Here is a 21,147-nt window from a genome sequence, read left to right as displayed (position 1 = left end):
GCTGCCTGCAGAGAGGCAGCTTGCCCCACCACACAGCCTCTTGCAAAGCCCTTTCTGGCCTTACTGCTTGCGCGGAGATCAGTCGGTGACTGCACTGTGCTGTACTGCAAAGGACACAGAAGTGCAGAGGCCAGGAACTGGCAAGGCGCTTGGACAACAAGAGGACCCAGGCAGAATGAAAGTTGTGCTGGGGTCCTGGTTTGAAAAAAAGGAACAGGTCAGTGTATGCCTGGGAAGGGAACCCAGAGAAAACTTCTGTTCAAAAACCAACTTCAAAAATCTGTTCCACTTAAAACTCCGTGGTGTGATGGCAAATAGGTCAGGAAAAAAAGGTGCAAGAAATGTAACAGATCTTACAGGTAGCACATGCCATCCTCTTCTACCAGCTATTTGCCCAAGCATTCATGACAAAACTTTCAGAGGTTGAGCTTTAAGTGTGTACGATTTCGTTACATTACAGGCAGACAATGTCCAACCCCTGCCACTTAAAGACTGCCTAAACAATACCATTTTAATCCATTTTCAGTTGTGGAAAACTTTTAACATTCTCACATAAATGAAGTCTGAGCTCTGCACAAATTCCTGCAAAATGCGAGAAGTGACTGGCTATGGGAAATAAAAAAAAAGCAGCAAAAAGCCTACCCCCCTATTCTAATAGAAGAAATGGTTTAAAAGAAAGATCTAATGCCTTATGGGTATTATGAGAGTATCAAACTATGAGAGTTTGATAGCTGGCACAAGAATTGGTAATTTACAGAATTATGGAAGCACCTTATCCTGATGATCCTTAACATAACAGTATGTGATCACACGATTACCAAATAAATGAAGGGGGGGGAACACCTCACTCCAAGCACTCCAGCATTCAGAGTGCTTGGAGTGAAAATATTAGCAGTTTAAGTCAATCCTCAGAATTTAATAACATTTAATTTCATGAGTCCTCTTCAGTAAAGAGGATTGTGATATCAATACAGGCAATGATGTATAAACGATAAGTATATCTCATTTTTCAATGGAAAAAGACATGAGAAAATATAACTGTTTATATAACAGCAATTGCTATAATGGAAGAATGTGATGCCTCCTGCTCTGCATGCCTCTTCCCAAAGTGCTTTTTATCATTGTATTGTTAATATTGTTTGTATGAAAATAATAGTTGGAGAAAACATGGAAAAGAAGTGCTCAGAACTTGCTTCTATCCTATGCTATGAATCACATGCTGGCACTAAGTCTTTTATGACAGGCTTTGTATTTCCAGAAGTGCAAGGATAACCATAACATCTGCATTCCTTCTAATGGGAAGAAGCTTGTAAACGTGCAAGGCAAGGCAAGCTGCCCGAGAAACAAATCCAGTTTCATGAGATTCTTCAACATACTTCAATTTCCCTGGGCCTTGTCCATATCCTTTCGTCTCCAGCTTCCTGTAAAAGTTCCTCAGCTTGGCTTCAAAATCTCTTTTGTAAGGAGCTGGAGCTCGGGCATTGGCACGCTGAGTACCTGCAAGAAGCAAGAAGCAAAGAATGAGCTGTAGTGACATGAACAGATTCATGTCCCATCCTCTACTGAAAAAGCTCCTTAACAGCAAAAGGCATGGTATGTGTTTGGTTTAGTCACTTTTTTTAAAAAGAGTAAAAGATGTGTGTATCTTCAAATCTGCTCTGCATCCAAAACTTTTTGATTGCTTATTCCAAATAGTATCATCTTTACAAAGTAAGTCTTAAAGGAGCAAATCCAGGTCAATGCAAAAGATGGATTAAAAAAATAGCACAATCAACTGGAAAGACTTAATTTTTGTTTGTCAAGTACATTGTATGTCTAACCTTTAAATAGCTCATGCAATAAATGTTCTGCTCTGTTCTGGTTTTAATATTATCAAGAAAAACAAGAATTCAGAAATGAAGCATAAACAGACTGTACTCTGCTGTGCCCCTGTCAAAAACACCAAGCTGAAGAAGGAAGACTTTTGGAAATTCCCTAGAAGAAGTTTTCCCTTGGGGAAGTACAAGGAAGAAAAGTATTGGAAGAACGGAAAGACTAACAAATTTAAGTTTGTGGAACTTCTTGTGTGTGACTGCAGGACCATACATGATGGTCATCTAAGTGAATTTATTTTTGAAAAGTTGTTTTTGAGGGTCAACTTATTAAAAGTGGGGAGACAAGATCTGTATGCAAAAAAAAAGGCATACCCTTACACCTGCATGTACAAGCCTAGTATATACAAATTAGCTGTTTAGTCTGATCTATTCTCAATATACAACCATTAGACCTTCCACTGCCTCCCTGGATAAATTACTTCAATTGATTTGATTGCAAGAAAATGTGTCAGAGACAGTTACCCCCAACCCTTCTATTTTAATCTTCTCAACCCTATTTTTTATAACATTACATTCCTCCCCTACACGGGTATATAGACATTCACTCCAAAAAACCCAGAGAATGTTTAAAATTTCTCATGCCCTATGGCATACATAGGTTGTCAACTACTTATCTGCAACTGGTGGTCATCTAACAGGCCCATAATGCACTGGAAATACAAATGAACAGTTTAGAAGCATGTATACATAGACTTCTGTCTTTTAAGTGACAATCGGTTCCTTATGTGAGTTTTCTTTTGGCTCTCTGTATGAAACTAAGCCAACACAGAAACATTTATTGCTACTATGGGTGAAGGCACAAGAAGGTAACATTTCGACTACGAAAGAGAGAGAACGTGTATCTGTTCAGCTTGTGGGCAGAGACCGAGGGGAGAGAGAGCAGCTTGCTTAGCCACAAAGCATATGGGTCTGGCAGAAAAGGCAACGAGCACATCCTGCGGAAGTGGTTGCTGGAAGAAGCTGCAGGGTCGATCTCTCTGCAGAGATCACAGAGAGAACAAGCAAGATCAGTATTAACACTGAATGTCATTTACAGGTCTTTAAAAGACCTGCCTGACTAGAAAAACACTTGCCACTTCTAGGCTTATAGTGATGTGTGGGAGGAATAGAAAGCATCAGGGAATCCTCAGAGCTCCAACAGGAACACGCAGGACCCCTCTGGAAAAACAAATCATGGTCATTGATTAATCTATAGTGGTCATCCTCTTTTACTGAGACCACTAAGGGGTTCTAATGGTACACTCAGCTGAATTCTCTAGAAGACTGACAGAAACTTGAAACTGTAAACAGCCTTTTAATTATTGGCCTTTTCCCCCTACTTTGTTTATTTCGCTTTGGGTCAAAGTAGGTACAAAAATGTAGTCACTAAAAAAATGCAAAGTACAGTTTAATCTTAACCCCTGAAGAAGGTTTTTGCTAAGAGATACCGCAAAGCATAAATCTGGTAACACATTACTTCAGGGTTCAGAAATCAGCAGTATATTATTCTGTCAGCACATGAAAAGTCCTCATTGCAAATCAGATGCATATGCCAAGAAATTCCTGGGCAATTATAGTGATTACTTCTGCCTTGGGAACAAAAGATGTTAATGGAAGAGCTAAAAAATGCTCTGTGATGTGATAATCGTATTTGGTTTTCAAAGGAGTTATATTCTAAAACAGATATAAAGAGTAGCTTCATGACTATTCATCTTTCCCAAAAGAGAAAGTACAACCAATTGTGACTGATCTGAACAATAGGTCCTTAACACGCAACCCCGTGCAGTGCAGCACAGCCAGTTTAGTTGACGAAAAAAACACACAGCCTCCATAGAAATGATGGGCTATTTACAATTTCTCATCAGAAAAGTCAATTGTACACCAACACAAACATGCATACTTGCAGACTGACAGGCACATTCAATAGTGTCTGGTTTTTTTTAATGAAATAGAGATTACAATTTTAAGAAGAATGGGACTAAAACCACCCCGTTTCATCCTTTACTGTGGGCTACTCTGAAGAATAGATGAGATTATCACATGTTAAAGGCTGAATGTATTCTGAAATTACTTTGTAGGAGTGAAGCCCTGCCCAGCATGCTTTGGTGCATGTACTAGTAATGAAGAATTTGTAACTCTCAAAGCCAAAACATTTTACACATAAAAGACTGCCAGGTTTGCAGTTGGAAATAAGATGCATACATGCAGATCTCATTCTTCCTTTCTTTTCAACGAAGGGCAACAGTCATATCTAAACCATATATGCATTCAAAATATCTATACATGTGAATACGAAATTTTGCTGCTTTGCAGAATGCCGTAAGATCATTAAGATCTTTGAATAGTTTCTTCAAATAGGTCTTACAGAGGTCCTGTGTCCAGCAGAAGGAAAAACTACCATTCAGGACATGTTTATGAATGTTTTAATCTGGTCTCATGAAAAGACAACGCTTTTTGTGATTGTGGACTGGGAAATGCCCATAAAAGTCACAGCACTTTTTCTGATAGAATTTTCTTATTGCGTGGAACTACCTAGAATTGCTTACAACCCAAAGGTTCTCTATTTATCTATAATTTTCTTCTCAAATTTGTAGAAATCCCCTCAAGCCACTTCTGATTTACTGTAGAGATTTTGTTTTACTTACCTATTTTCTTCTTGAGAAAACTAATACTGACATCTGCAAATTTCAAATTGCTGTACTTATCCTTCAGAGGTCAAATGGAACTTGTCTTATTTGAAATAATTTAGTTCTCATCCACAACTTAGTTAACAATATGTGAAATATCAATTTCATTTCATTCTGACGTGTATTTCCAAACACCTGCAATATGCTATTTTTTGAACTCACATTAAGGGACAACAATCTGGCTTTACATAAAATTGTTACTCATTGCCCCGTAGCCCCATTAACACTGGCATTTCAATTAGATCTCATATTTTTAATTCTCTAGGCATCAGGATCCTGGCATGAGCACTCACTTAATTGTTCCACATCAGTGAAAAACAAGTTTGCATGTTTTACAAGTCAGAACAAAGTCACAAGCTCTGAAGTTGTAATACACCAATCTTTTCTACCAGCAAAACATCTTGTGAGCCCAAGGCAAAGGTTCAAGTTTGACAGTCAAATGCAATCACACTTGTTGACTTTGCTCAAAAATAGGACTAAAACTTTGTTGTTGCTGGAGCAACAGAACTTGGAACTTCAGAAAGGTGGAAAGTCATTACATGGAGCATAATATAAATTAAATTATAGGACTGGCTCTACTTCAGTATCTTACAGATACTACAGTACTTTCATTACAATGGTAACAAGCTCACTGACCACTCAGAAGGTGCTTCAGCTCATGTAACTTTACCCTTCTAAAAGCTGGGAACTGCAAGTGCGCTACTGACTTTCCTGATCCGGAACTGGTCCTTACCAAGTATGAGAAATCGTTTTGTACAAGCCCCTGCAGAAGCTATGCCTGAGCAACTTACCTGGAGAGTTCTGAGGCGAAGACACTGGTGAGCCTCTTGGGGACTGGCAATAACTAGGATGAAGTAAGGCATGTGGCGGCACATATGACATTATTTCCTCCTCAAACAAGCTGATGTAAGAAGCAGCAAATAAGAAATAACATGGTTTTTTGAATGAATGGTATTTTTCACTTTCTAGGAATAAAACTCTAGTTATTAGCCTGCTGTCTTTCCACTATGCACACTTAAAGAGTGCTACAACATATTTTATCGCCATTCCCTCAATCAGACCTTGACAGTTACTAGAAATCAGTAACTACTACTTTTGTGGGACATTCCTATACATCATGTGGTATTTATTTTCAAGGTTATAATATAATTAATCAGCCTTTATAATTTGCCCCCCCTCCTTTTTTTATTTTTTCAGTTGTGTTCTCATTACAAAGGGGTCAATAAACTTAGTCACACTTTCCCGGAAAAAGATCTGCAATATTGCACAAAGACTAGGAACAGAGACAAACATTCTAACCCCCAGGATTAAGAATCACATCTGAACTTGTTGAGTGTATTGAATAGTAAGCTTGTTGGCATAACAAGTTATTTCCTTATTTTATCTTTAATACTAATGCTGTTGCTGAAACGGGTATCACATTTAGTCTCTTCAGGTCGAGTTATTTCATGCCTCATCTATTATTACTACATAACTTTTAAGAGAAAAACAAATAGTTTCTTCTTAACACCTGAAGCATAATATAATGTCATTCTTAGAGTATTTTTTAAAATGTGATGCACTGTACCTCCTCCAGTCCCTAAACACATAGGGGTTTGTTTGTTGGTTTTTAGTTAGCTGCAACTTTATATCTACTGAAGGAGGTAAAAAAATGTACAGAGTTACCAAGCAATAAAAGTATCAGAAATAGTGACTCCACCCCATTATTACTAGATCTCAAGAGTGCTTTACAGGACAATTATATCATTCCCTGCCAAATGAAGAAACAGAGGCATGGAAATAAGTACAGTCTTCCCTGAAGTCATCCAACCAGCCAAGCTAGATACAGAACCCAGGCGTCCTGAGCTCCATCACGATCAGAGTGCAGTTTTTTCAGGGTTTCATAGGCAAGGGTCATGATGACACCCTGCTCGAAGATACTGTTAAAAGTAAAACATCCACCAAGACTAAATAATGGTAAGAAAAGAAATGTCATCTCAGTATGCCACTATTTTAACTTAGCCCACCTTCGATTTTACACCAGTATTCACTCACAATAAGCTCACAACTCAGTCCAGTCTTGAGGTATAACATCCAACATTTTAAGAAACTACTGAGTGCATAGGTAACATTTTATCAACAATATGTCCTTGGAGAAATGCTACTATTAGATTATTAATAAATTGTGAAGAAAATCCTCAAGCAATGCTTTCCAGTTAATCTACTTTTTTCCCCCCAAAAAATCTAAGAGAAATAAAATCTGAAGAATATGATAAAGTAGTTCTAGGGAGGCACTGGCTGCTACTCTTCTCTTAAAATTTAGTTAAACTGATTATTGCTTTTCTGCAAAAGAAGGATTGCAGTCAAAATCTTGAGTTTGCTTTATTTCCACTGTAAGAATTATTTGCAGTCTTTGTTGTTAACAGAACACTAGAGGGAAAAAAACCCAGTCAAAGAGCAATGATAAAATAATTCATGCAATCTTTATTTAAAAACAAATAGTTGAAGCCAGATTTTTCTCTGTAAAATCTGTGTAATCTTCATGAGTTATATATCAAAACAAAAATCTTAAAAGCTCTTTAAAAAAAACAACATTGTAATTTTAAAAAAGCTTCAGCATGGCTTTAAAATGAGATTTTTTTTATAGCTGTAATTAACTCAGATTTAGGAACCAGAAAGGATTACCATTATGCAACCTGACCTCAAAATACTACTACTAATGCCAATCCTATTGAATCCACTAGATTCAATTTTAAACGTACTCGTGAATTTCTTGATGCACTTTTAAAATGGATGAGAACACAACATGAAGATACAAGGGTTTAATTCTAGCAAAAATCTGCCTCAAAAAAATTAATTGCTTAAATGAAAAATATTAAAGAAGCAGCTTCCCATTTCTTGAACTCTGTAACAGTATTTCCTTTATTAACAAGGACAATGCTTGACACCATAGTGAAGAGGTAGCAAGACATTAAGTAATAAAAACACATCTCAAGTACGAATGTTCACAAATACAGACTTCCCAAACCACAGAACTAAACAGATGCATTCTTGAAGCAGTAGAAAGCACATTCTTGCAAAGAGATCTGAACTGTACCACCTATCTAAACGTCAGAGCTGGATCCTACAGGACAGCAAAAGGTGGCCTGGGCAAACCCACATAAGTCACAAGCATAGCGCTCTTGCACTCGCCTTTCCTCAGAGAGAGCATCACATTCCATCACTCCTATGAAAAAATGTGACCTCCAACTACCATCTAGAAACAAACATGATGAAAATAAAAAATCTGACCCTTGAGTTGTAGCTCTCCCAGGTGCAAATCCAAGTACTGAAGGGGAAACAGTTAGGTCACTAAAATTGGCATGCACTACCCACTGAAAGGCTCCTCAACAGCTGCCACAGCATATTCCACACGTGCATCGAAAGCAGCAGTGCCTACCTGAGTAACATGACAAGGTCTGCATCGCTGGATAAACGCACCAGCCCAGGTGTTCCCTCTGTCCGGATGAACTGGATCTTCTCCCTGTGTAAGCAAAAAAAGACTTCCAAAATATCTTTTGCAAATAAGGCACCAAGGTACACAACAGCAACAAGAAAAAAATACAGGGCATATCACAAAAACCTCCGGGTTATGCTTCTGTATTTCAGAAACCATCCTTTTTCCCTGCCACACCATGTCCATGTAAGAAGCAAAAATATTATAACCAAAAAGCTCATTTGTTCTGAGGAATGATTCTCCTATTGCCCTCATCTCTTCAATGCTCAGGCTTCAGGTAGTACAGCCATCCAGTCAGTTAAAAAATCAATCAATCAATCAATCCTTCAAGTTCATGGTAGCTGTGTCCCTGAATTCAGAGTAGGAGGTTGAGGACATTACTATTCTGAAGGTGAACTGTTTGAAGAGGTACTGTCTTTTTTGAACCTTTACACAAATACAAGCCATACAGTACAACACACACTTGTGATTTTAAAAGCGGGGTTTTCATAACACACTGCATTTAAGAGATCTTTCACAAAAACCCTTGTACTATTTCTCCCCCGCTGTCTCACCCGAGCACCCACTCCTCCTTCCAGACCCAGTGCGGTCACTATTGTGGAATCTATGCATCCTAAACTCTGAGCATAGTAAGATACAGATTTTTAGGCTCTATATTGAATATAATTCCTTGGCTGATTCCTGTTCTTTTTCTCTGTAGAGTTTTTTCCTGCATTCTGAAATGAAAGTACATCCCTTTTATTTTCTCTCTCTCAGTACAAGGTATATGATGGTACGGTAGAGATAAATTCTAATTTGGTTTTACTCTTTAGGAGGAAAAGAAAAGAAAAACCAAACCCCTGTAGTAAAAACTGTCCCAATTGCAAAGCAGAAAAACCCCAAACGAAGAGAAAAGTACAGAACTCCACGTAAGAACGGCAGCATTGGCTCAGCTTGGAGGTCCATCTACCTATTGTCCCATTACCAACAGGGACAAGAAGGTCAAAAACGACCTGTGCAATCGACAGCGTAACAAGGCTGCTGGCAGCTGCACACAGTTCAAGTTGCAATATGAATTTCTGAAACACATCATTTCACGTACAACAGTTTCAACAAAAGGATCAAACCAAATTTCTTGCCATCTGTGTCTAAAATCACGGTGCATAAAGACCTTCTCAGACAGTGGAATTAACATACATTCCCTGGTAACTTGCACCACATTTACAGCATATTCAAGGGTGAAAAAGGGGCACAGCCAGACTGTGCCCAGAGTCCCCCTGTCCCTGCTTGCCAGGGTGGCAGCTGTGGCTGTAGTAGGAGCATCTAATTCAGTGTTCTTCTATTAAGAGAGGTACTGAAAGTCAAGCACCTACTTTGTTGCAACCACAGTGTTGACCACTCAAGACTTGAGTTCAGACTGGAAGCCCCGTAGTTCCACCAGCACAGCACTGAGCCAAAGCCAACATGTGCTGCCCACCCGCAAGCATGGCCCCACAGAGCCCAGGGCAGGGACAGATGGACACTTCCAGAGCCTACGCCAATTTACATCAGTGCCCAAATGGCAAGGTTTGAGGAAAGCAATGGTGGATTACAAAACCTATCTTAGCATTTAGTTGGCAACAACACCAGGAACCAGGAGGATGCTTTCTGGCTTAACCACCATATGCAGCCCTCCAAATGAATGCAATCCGACACTTCTTGGGGTTACCAATGAGAGTTGTGATTTCAACGATAGTTTTTTAAATACATGCCTTTGACCTTCTGTTAAGATATAAATTATGTTTAATGTGTAAGAGGTGCCTATGCCTGAAGCCATTTACATTATTTAACAGCCTCTCAGTTTTATCTGTGGTGGCTCACAATGAGATTTGATCCTGGCTCCATGCTTAATAATAGTATGATAAATACAACATTCCCACTGCATCACAAAACCTCTGAACAACAGTTTCCTACCTGTAGTATATTTTGCATTGTATATTTTATTGGACCCTCAACTTCTTATCACATTTCTTCATTCTTTTTAGGAATGAGAAATTATTTTAGACAGAAAATTTAAGAGAGCTTTCAAATTATCTGTCCTCTTCCACTGGCCAAATACTGATTTTCCTCTTCACGTATGTAATAATTATAATAGTAATATTTAGTATCATCATCATTCTACCTCAGTTGGACTGAGATCCTCAAAGAAATAGATTACAGACAGTTGTACTGATGACCACAATAAGAAAAATTACACAAAGAGTTCATAGTGTGGGATTTCACTTAGGTCTTAATTCATCAAGTGTTACAGGAATGTCCTTGGAGTTGCTTTGTCTCACGATGTGTCAAATAGACATGGATTCCCGTAACTTGCTAAATCAGGGTCTTAAAAGACTAACTAGGAAAAATGAAACTGGGATCTTCATAAAAATATAAGAGATGTTACTAAAGCATCAGCTCTAGAAGAATATAGGAAAGGTATAGTGGAAGATCCTTTACCTTAATCAAATATACTAACTTCAAAGACTAAGACTAGAATGGAACCATTTAGCTTCTTAATGTAAAATAAAATAAAACCATGTTCATTAAAATCCTCAATCATTCTGCTAAAGCAGATAAGTTAGACATAGATCTTCAGCCTATTTATGCACGTATGTAAGCATACAGAAGGATATCTAGTCTCAAGTAAATGAAGAGTTACAAAGGATAAAAGATACTGGTTGCTGATCTTCCATTTTTAATCTGAAAACTACTTTTTCTTGAGAAGGGCTCATCTGGTGGCAGATTATGATTCTGTAATCAGGAAGCAAAGTTCTACAAGAAGCACAATCTGGGAACAGCAACAAGCTTTTTGAACAGTCTGAACTGTGAATTATCAAAAAAAGCCACAAAACACATGAAGAAAATTACACTGCTATCAGAGTAAAGGAAGCCAAGCACCCTCAGGAAAGGAAAAAGGAATAATAAAAAAATAATAAAACTACTAATAATCAGAAGTTGTTTGTATACTATTTCCCAACCAATTACTTCGCTTACATTGCAAACCAAGTCTGGTGGGACAAACTTGCCCGTTGTGATACAGGTGCAACATAGGAACTTTTGACAGGCTAAGAACTGTAGATTTTTATTTTCCTCCTTTTCTCTGTGTCTTCTGCTGGTACATCATTTCAGGATTGTCAGCCAGGATTTATTTAGAGCATAAACCAAAGCTTTAACATAGAAGCCTCATCACAAAACTTGTTAGAACATGATGCTTTAGGAAACTGCAAAACAGGGCAGCTTGTTGAATTTTGGGAATTTGCAAGACATGGAGGAAATGGAGGAAAAAGGATCAATAAGTAACACTATAAGAATGGAAACAACAAATGAAAATCAGTGCTGGCTGCTGCGCCAGCCAGCATGGATAGGCAGCTGGAACACAGAGCGCTGCATTGGCAGCTCTGCACAGGACAGACCACAACCATCAGACTAGCATTTTTAAAATTTAATGTCCAAGGAAGAATAGGTAGTCATTTGACCCCTAGTTACTAATATTCAAGTTGTTAGTTATTCCATTTTTTGCACTCAAGCACATGAACTAAAGTGTCTTTGAGCAGGATACACTTTAAAAGGGATCTGGCCATTTTCTCCATTTCAGGTTTTATGATTTCTAGTCTGACCATTTGAGGGAGTTTTAACAACCATATAACAATCAAAGACTATCCTTCATCAGATCTCACTGGACTATACAAAAACCTGTAGATACACATTTTTTAAACTTTGGAGAAACAGGAAAAATTCCAGTTGATATAAGATTACCTCCAAGGTCCTTAGGTCAGGACAACCTTTCTGTAAATGCACATTGAGAAGGACAAAACCAAATGCCATTCTGCCTCACAGTCCCAGCTGTACACATACTCAAATGAACAGTCACATTTGTCATGTCATCCAGCTGTCTTGGCACATTTTGGAGACATCAGAAAATCTCTCATGCCAGTTGTTCCAAACATTTTTTTGGAGGTACCTTTTTTTGGTAATAACACATTACTTCTGGTTCTGTACACCTTATTTCAGGGAGTTACATAGAAATACAGTAAAGAACTATTTCCCACAGCTTTATGAATATGTTCGAGTAGACCAAAGGTCTACAATCTGCTAAATTTCACTGCTGATTTTAATGAAAGAAACTAATTTTAGTTAGCATTTTGTATTGAAATGGGAATAGCAGACTTCACTAACTTTATTACCTGAGTGAATGATTCCTGGTAAGATCTGGCTGACGCTCTTGTAGAATTTCAAAGATATTGGGTTGCCGCAGAAATGCAACAATCTTGTCATTGTAAGCTGAAAACATCAACAAAAATATCATGCTGAAACAAGGAGATACTAAAAGAACTGCGTTTCTCCTGAGATTTGAACAATAATGACAGCAGACTTCATAGTTTTAAGTTTAGCAGTATTGTGTTAATACTTTTTCATACAAGGCTATCAATTCTGCTAACATTTAGGGAACACACTTCTTGATTATGAACCAAATCTCATTGTGACACATCCTTCCCGCTATTAGAGGCTCTAATTTTGTTAGCACGTTCTATTATATTTTATCACTCACGGTCTTAGCTAAGGTCGAAGTAGAATATTCATTGCTAGAATAAAATTGCAGGGACCTTGGTTTCCACTGCACTGAAATCCATTCTCAAATATTAAACAGTCATTGGAAAGACCCATATCAAATCCTCACTAATTGCTGAGCCTGCAGTGTATGCACACTAGGTCCACAGTAAGGGGAAGGATTTAAATTAGCAGAGATTTTCAAGTAAACATGCCACAGTACAAAGAGCCAGTTACAGTCAATCGGATTAATTTATCTTGATTTAGCACAATGTGACAGCTGTTAGATTCAATAAGCTAAATTCTGGTCTTGGTGGCACAGAAGCCAGTAACTTTGTGTGTATGTAACTGAGAACAGAAGTTAAGCTAATGACTAATTCCAAGCTGATTAACACTTTCTGGAATCCTGCCAAACTAGATGCTCAGAAGTTGTACAAAAATCACCGGGAATACATGGAGTCCAATTAGGACACAACCTAGCTCACTGGCTTCAACTCTTCCTGTCACCACATAGAGTAAGTGAGCTAAGAAGGCAGAAGCTCTACATCAGTTATTTGGTTCTGCACAGACACTTTTCAGTATTATTCCTGAAGGCTGCAACTGAACAACTAGGAAATGCTGATGCACAGAAGTAATCATAAAAAATGGTAACTTCCACCCACCGCAACCAAATGCCAAGCCCAGCAGTGCACACTGACAGGACACACTCTGTCATAGGGAACTCTGAAAAGAGGCTGTATGCTTACATACCCACGGGAACCACGTCCTGGTACTGAGCTCTGCTGACTGTATTGAATGTGCTAGACGGTCTTGGCAAAACTGGTGGTCCTGAATGACGAGAGTCCTCTCCGACCTGAAAATGTGCAAGTAACCACAATGAGTGTCTCTATGCCAGCATATGTACTCAGGGACCCAGGAGTGAGAACTCATGTGGCTTAAAATTAAGCATGTATTTAAATGCTTTGCTTGACCACTCAGCTGCGTTGTATGACAATTACTAGTAAAACATTATTTAATATACTGTGCCTTTTAATATGAAGACTCAAAACTGAATGAGAGTTTATTGCTATTTTTAAACAACAGTCCCATTCTGAAAAGGGACTAAAAAATTCAAACTGGGATTCCTTCAGAGGGTATTTTGTACTTCATGGACATCTTTATACATATCAAATTCTGCTCCTTCATTAGCACCTCTGTTACCTCTGTGCATGAACAGAATTTCCCTAAATTTGAAGTGGAAACAAATTTGTGGCTGAAGCAGGAGGATAAAGAAGCAAGTTCACATTCAGGCAAGGCAAACAAGTCCAAAACTGGTAAAAATATGTTTCCTACAATCATTCAGTAAAACTGTTCTGATTTTTTTTGTGTTCACATTCTGGGAGTAAAAAACGTTGCATATGAATATTTTTTAAGGTAGAACCACAATGTAAAATTGTTCCTGGTAGCATTTGTGATGTCAGGGCAACTTCTGCAATTTTCTGTGTGCTGAGGCTTCAGTCATTTCTACTATGTCAGTATTTTGTATTTTATCTATATAAAACATTTCTTTCAACCTCTTTTTCATCCTGCTGGACTTTCATGTTTATTTCTCAGTTCTTGTGCCTACATGTAGTGGTTAGCATCTGAACTAGATTTCCAAGCTTCAAAGATATCTATCACACCTAACTGCAAAAGATCAAATAATTATAAAGGGCGTTTTTAAATCCAGTCTCTGAAATCACGAAGAAGTAGAAGTCCTGAGATGCCTCCCAGGATCACTGTGCTCTAATAATACCCTCTCAGAAAAATGAAAAATTATTTCCCGTAGGCACTGTGCTGGAAAAGGAATGCCATTATTATTAGCTCCAGCTTCACGCTGCAGTTCAGCCTTAGTTAAAAAGGCATTCCTTACACCAGTTAATGTTTGCTTTAAAGCATCTCCCTGTAAAAACCGGGTCAGTGGCTTCAAAACATCAAAGTTCGTGGCAAGGCAAATCCAAAGAAAGTATTTTGAGAATTTTTTTCATTAAGTATTCGCCTTTTGCAATAATGTATAGTTCCTTGAAGCAGTGGTTTAAAAACAGGAAAAATAGCAGCAAACAGGCAATACTTAAGTCATAAGTACAGAAGAAAAAGTAGTGCTCAGATTCATACATATGCATATAAATGAGCATCATTACATCATTAATCCCAGAATGGGAATACTGCATTGAATTGCTATGTTTGAGATTCCTATCTGGAATTATACTTCCATTCAATTCAAGTTACAAGTGTAACAGTATCAAGGAAATACTTCTAAATTAAACGGATTAAGGCATTTCATGTATCTAGAGTGAGTGGGAAATTTTGACAGGTAATCAGCACTGTGTATATGCAATATATATGACGACGTCCTGTGGGATAAACTACACTTAATGTTGCAGTATTGACAACCTCAGCAGCATGGTTGACATGAATCTCTCTGTTTTAAGTGCAGAGCTTCTGCACACTGCTTAAAGAAAGAGAATTTCAGTGGATATTTAGCAAAGGTAAGAAAAAAAATATTTTTTCTGCTCTGTTATAAATCAATCACAACAGAAATACTTGCTTTACCCTAGTGAAGATCTAAATAGCTATATGAAGACATTTGTAGCTTCCTTGCCTGCTCTAAGACATCACTGCCTACATCACATCACCAAATTGATGGAAAATGCTATCTAACACCATTTGTAAAATACACCTTACATTGGGGGTGGGGGGTGGAAAGTATCATGGGTGACTAAACCACGTTAACACAGGATATGACAAGATATGCAGCCAACGGTATGCCACTCGCTTGCTGCAGCTCAGCAGAAGCCCTGTTAGAGAAGCGGCAGAGAAGATTCATGCCTGCTCTGAAACAGACCTCTGGCAGAACTTCATCTACCACAAGACTGAGCTATAAATAGGATATATCAGAACATTTCTCTTCTCATTCTAAATTGTATTATCTTTAATTCCTGGCATGGAATAGCCTTCCTCTGAAAAGACAACTTGCAGTGAACAGTATGGTGGTTAAATAAAGTACAAGTGAAGTCTAAGTCATTGTATATACACTTGCTTGCAAGTAAAAATAAGTTACAACAATACGGAGACTGATGGTGAAAATGGTCCACAATGACACAGCAACAAAATGGTGTTTTCCATGCATTCTGCTTAGAAAGTAGAAATGAAATACATATGCAAATGCATGTAACCATCTGATAAGCCTACATGTGGTAAGATTTTTTTTATACTTATTCAGAAAATTGCACATCTAGATATATATACACACATGCACTTCCCCTCACAGCTTATTTGCAGAGTTATATCAACATACTTGGCAGACACCGTGGGAGACAACATCACATATTTTGACAGTGGAAGACAGGACACAGATACTGGTAATAAGTAATCAGATGCTCTTCTGTGCTTAAATGGGGTTACTGTGAATTAAGAGAAACTCACATCTGATATTCCTCTGAATTCATACATTTCAAAAGCAACAATGGCTAGCAAATAAAATAATAAATATTTACAGATGAGTACCATATGCTTACAGAAGAATCATGCTCCTCACAACATGGAATTGTGAATGGAATGATGTGAAAGAAGATGATCCTAAAAACCTGGTGGCTCCCGAAGAGAAGGGGCAGATCCAACTTACCTCACCAGCGCTGTGGCTGCGTTGTCTGGTCAAGTGCTGCCGATGGACTAACGCACTAGTGGGCCTGCTACTCTGCAAGGGAAGCCGGGGGTCAATGAATGTGGTAGTGCGGGAATTGTGGTCAACAAAGAAAGCCTAGAGAAGGAGAAAGAAGAAAGAATTTATAGCCAGCATTATTCTTCTCATATGTCCAAGGTTAATGTCTATCCAGGATCTAGGTTCCATTCGCTAATATAAGTCTTTGTAAAATATTCCTCACATTACTGTGGCTTATATTTCTCTTTGGCAGAAGAGGGATAAGAGTTTTTCATCTCACTGAAGGGATGAATTCTTTATGCCTTACTTCATTCGTGTCTATAAAGCCCTTTGAAATTTTCATCTGACAAGTATCGGAAGTAGGAAGCTTTATTATGATTGTCAAGAAGAGAAGACTTAAACTATAATAAAAGTAATCCTGGTGTATTCTCCCTTTCATTTCCTTATAAGCATCTCAAAAGATGTCATTAAGTGGCAAAACCATTCCCTTTTTGTGAACTATTTACCATATAATTACAAACATAATTGGGTGTGTATGTGTCAAGTGTATGACAGCATCCTGTGATGAACAATGACTACAGGCCAACAGGCATTTTTGCCATCCTCCTGATACAATTATTCTAAGTTCATTAACCTTTTAGAAAAAAAAAAAAACAAAACACAACCCAAAACCAAACCAACAACAACGACGACAAACAAAAACCAAAAAGAAAGGTCAGTCAGGGACACAAAAATGATGGCAACAAAAACATTTAAACCAGACAACTGGTGAAAACTATCACATATTGGCCAGTCATTCATTTGCTGAAAGCAAGGTCTGAAGCCCAGAATTTTTAGCCCTGAAATTTAAACTTTCTCCAGTGTTAGTGCTGCACTTGGAAACCAGCACTGTTCTATTTCAACACACTTCATTTTTTTCAGTCACAATGCTGGAAACACGTGGAAGTGGCAAAAAAAGATCCCGGTTTTGAGCAGAAGAGTTACAGGAAAGTGACATCTGGTTTGAGGAATCGAAGAGTGTGGACCAGCAGAAAGGTGGTCAGGGCCTGCGGGAGCCACTTCTGTGTTTGGATACCAGTGAGGTACTTCGACCACAGTTTCATAAACAATTCAGCCCTGCAGTGTCAGCAAAAGAAACATTCTCATCTTCCCCCATCCTGACCACTTGTTTCATCCCTTGTGCACTCTTCCTGCCTTGTGCTGGCACAAATGTTTGTGTAGCCACACAGTGAACCCAGCTGAGGAGCTGGTCCAGGCTAAAATTACTCTCTTTTTGTCCCTCTCCCTGATGGTTCCTCTAACCTCGGTCAGCCCACCAGGGATGAGAGGAGAGCAGAACGGGCTCCTTTGGCAGCAACACCAGCTTATAGTATTCATGAAATCCTTGTTTCAGACTTCTTGGTATAGCCAGACCAAGGAAAATGCAATTCTTCTGACTGCTATGAAGGTAGGTAGATAAACCAGTCTGTCACGCTATACAGCAACTAAATACCATTACGGATTGTGGTGGGAGAAAATGGTTCATATCTCCATTTCCCAAGGAAGGAGAAGCATATGGAGGGACACTAAAGTTACAAAACCTTAGAAACGCTCCAGAAGAGGGCAGCAAGCCTCCTATAGCCCTAACAGCGATCGCCTGTACCTGTAACCTTGCCTACAAGCAATGAATTGCATTACCTGGACAGTAACGAAGAACTCTGTTTTGATCATCTGACATAGTTACAGATATGCAAGTGAAACTGACTGTTCCACAGTTCAAAAAACTATAAAGTGTATTTAATAAATGCCATTTTAATTGCAATGTTTGAGCCTGATGCAGGACTTGTTCACCTCGACAAATAATGATGTCACCTGCAGCGCAACTATACAGAGTAGGGAATATGAAACCAGCAGCAAAGCAGAATGAAAGCCGTTCTGAAATTTCAGTTTTGGGCCTTGAAAACGACTGGAAGAGGCTGCTGGAACATATCCAGGCTTTTTGAAAATTCTGCTCTCCACTGATTTCCACTGGTTTATTTCACTTATTAAGCAAGGGGTTTGTATAGGGTTTGGTTTTTTTTTAATGTCCCTGTATTTACTATTTTATCTAGTCTGGTCTATGCGTATTTATAAGCACTTTCATCAAAACAAAGGTTGATTTCATTAAGTCAACATTATACTGTAAAATCGCTTAGAAAAAAAAGGTACTGATTCAATATAGGAGAAAGTACTACCTAGAGTTGCGGTACACAGTTGAGTTAATGCAGCAATCTAATATTGAATGCAGCGTTCTTTAGCATTACATTTAAATAAACAACTCAATTTAAACATTAAGTTAAATACAATCATGTCTTATTAAATATGAATGCTTGTAGGCAGCTAATAGTAGCCTACTTTAAAATAAAGCATAAACTACTACTTTTAAGCTTCAGTGAACGTAATCGTTGGAGCTGCAACACTTTGGGCTAACCTGGACATTAGCAGCACACAGCTCAAAATACAGTGTGGCTCACAGTCTCCTTTCAAAAAAATTCCTCTCATAACTCCTGTCTAGCTATAATCAATAAATCTATGATGCTTGAAGAGACTTACATAAGCTGGGTAGTGCCAAAACTACATTTAGCCCATTAAACACAGATAGCTGCCGAAGTTATCTTTCCAAATAAAGCCTATGAAGCTTGCTAAAGTATCTTTTCTTCCTATTGAAGACACTGGTAATCAATTTCATTGTAGAAAGAAAAAACAGAAAATAAGTGTCCTACAATAACTTACTATGTATTTGTACATCTTGCAGAGATCTAATTAAAAAGTTTATACATTTGCATCTGACTTTAAAATATGAACATGTGCTTACACATACTGCACAAATGCACTGGGATGCTTATCTGTATATACATGTGTGTGTGCGGCAATGCAGAATTTCAAAGTTATCAGGCTGAGTTCAGCTCTGGGACCTATCTAGCCTGTATGATGCTTCCTGCTACCACCTTTTCCAGTGGTCGTCTGCCTCCCTGTGGTCAGTGACTGATGAAGGTTCATCTGTAATGACAATCAGAAACTACATCCTAGTTACGCCAGACCTTTTAGGGAGAAGTGCATACCAAACAGATTTTATCTTCTGTAGATACATGGCAGAGTCAAAGAGGAGTGGGCAACTGGGCTTTGCTGTGCAGCTTTGAAGGGAGTTCAGAGGTAGACAGTCCCCAGCTGAGCTTGGAGGACAGTGACATTGAGGAGTAAAAACTCTACTGCTCAGCACTGCATCAGGGTCAGAATGATCACTGTGCCTTGCAAGCAAGACCACCAAGCCTCTTACTATAATATACTTGGAAAAATAAACGAAAACCTCGTCTCAGCAGGAGAGAGTAGCCAGGAAAAGGAAATATAATTATATAGTGGCATGGCTAATTTCTATTTGCTTCTCTTTAGCTTTATGCTTTAATAAAGGCAGGTCCAGTTTCGGTTTGGTCTCATCAAGCACTGGTCTCACCATGTACTGGCCATCATCTCTCTCAAGTGCTGAATAGGCTTTTCTACTGGCCACAAGTGCTACTTGAGACAAAAGCAATTCAACATAATGAAAATGAACAACACTGAGCCTAATTCAAAGTGAAGAAATCCTGTGGGGATTTATTCAGTGCTTCCTCTTGTTGATTAATGTCGTGGTAGCATCACTGTTACCAAATACCACACCAGAAATCCAAAGGTCTAATTCTCTCTATGGAGTGCCTATTAAAGTCAATTGAAAATTGCTATATTCTTCAGAAGAAAATTGGCTTCTGAAGAACTGAACATAAAAAGTATTACTTAAAACTGGAAAGAGTGAGGGAGGCAAAGAACAAGGTTAGTATAATTGCACATTTCTAGTTGTGTTTCTAATGAAAAAACACAGTGCTTTCCAGAGTTAATAAATCCCTGAAGGAAACAACCCTCAAGCACTTTTTCTACCCTTCTGTTTAGAATCTGCCTGTAATCTTTTCAAGCATCAAGATCATTGTTTATATGGACACTCACAGCTAACAAAGTACCAAGACTGACTGAGAAGCTTAATATGCCTATAGTCCTAACCAGGACTTGTCACACTAACAGATAGCCTTATCACTACCTCACAGGCTAATCACAGTCTATTTTTAACTCTCCTATCTTCTGCAAAGAAAATCATATTCTAGATAGTAATTATAATTACATTACTACTATAAAAAAGTGTCTGTTCTTCGATTTTAAAATATATTGTTAGAAATGAAAAGCGATACCTGTTTTGAAAAGCAGTAAGACTAGCAAGTGTTCAAGATCCCTAGTAATAAAACTTAGTACACACCATTTCTTTCCTGTTAATCAATACATAATCAAGAGAATGATCATCCTCAAAGCTATTCCAGTCTTAAGTGCAGCCATTTTATCTCAGAAACTGATGAACACTGGACCTACTTAGCATTTGGGTAGAGGACTCACCTAGGAAAATGATTAGCTATTAAAGAAAAAAGTGTAAATAATGCATGCTAATGAATTCCACTCAAGACTTGGAGGTTGAAGGAGGGAAAAAAAAAAAAAATAGAGCCCTAAGGAAAAGCTTAAAGTTAAACAAGAAAAAAAGGTAATACAAATGGTTCAACAATAACTAAATACAATTCAGTAGATAATAATAAAGTAAATTTTTATCTAAATTATGTTACAAGTACACAGGAAAAACGCCAAAGAACTTCACTGAACTGCCTGTATCTACACAGTAGATAATTCTTTTCAAAAGAAGTTTTAAACATCCAAGGGAATCTAAGCAACTTATTTCACAGTAAAATGAATATAGATTTTCTGGCAACTTTCCTTGTAATGATTAACAACCATTTATCAGTCATCTACTCCTTTCATATAATGCTTTTCCAGCACAGATGACAAATTCCAATCCTCTTTTGGCAAAAGCAAGAGAAA

General features: G+C 38.1%; 1 protein-coding gene across 1 annotated transcript in view; it reads right to left on the bottom strand.

Moving 5' to 3' along the window:
• HECW2 (HECT, C2 and WW domain containing E3 ubiquitin protein ligase 2) overlaps window positions 1–21,147 on the bottom strand; it is a gene marked incomplete at its 5' end in the record, with an annotated part of 112,171 nt that overhangs the window by 18,445 nt on the left and 72,579 nt on the right. The window contains 6 exons of the mRNA XM_082001609.1: window positions 1,377–1,497; window positions 5,332–5,441; window positions 7,959–8,042; window positions 12,200–12,296; window positions 13,314–13,416; window positions 16,207–16,341. Of these exons, the coding sequence (XP_081857735.1) occupies window positions 1,377–1,497; window positions 5,332–5,441; window positions 7,959–8,042; window positions 12,200–12,296; window positions 13,314–13,416; window positions 16,207–16,341 (650 nt within the window). The remainder of the gene's footprint in view (window positions 1–1,376; window positions 1,498–5,331; window positions 5,442–7,958; window positions 8,043–12,199; window positions 12,297–13,313; window positions 13,417–16,206; window positions 16,342–21,147) is intronic.

Source organism: Phaethon aethereus, assembly GCF_964289735.1.
Source record: "Phaethon aethereus genome assembly, chromosome: 6".
Lineage (NCBI taxonomy): Eukaryota > Metazoa > Chordata > Aves > Phaethontiformes > Phaethontidae > Phaethon > Phaethon aethereus.
The sequence above is the reverse complement of the archived record's forward strand: the minus strand, read 5'-3'. Positions and strand labels throughout refer to the sequence as shown.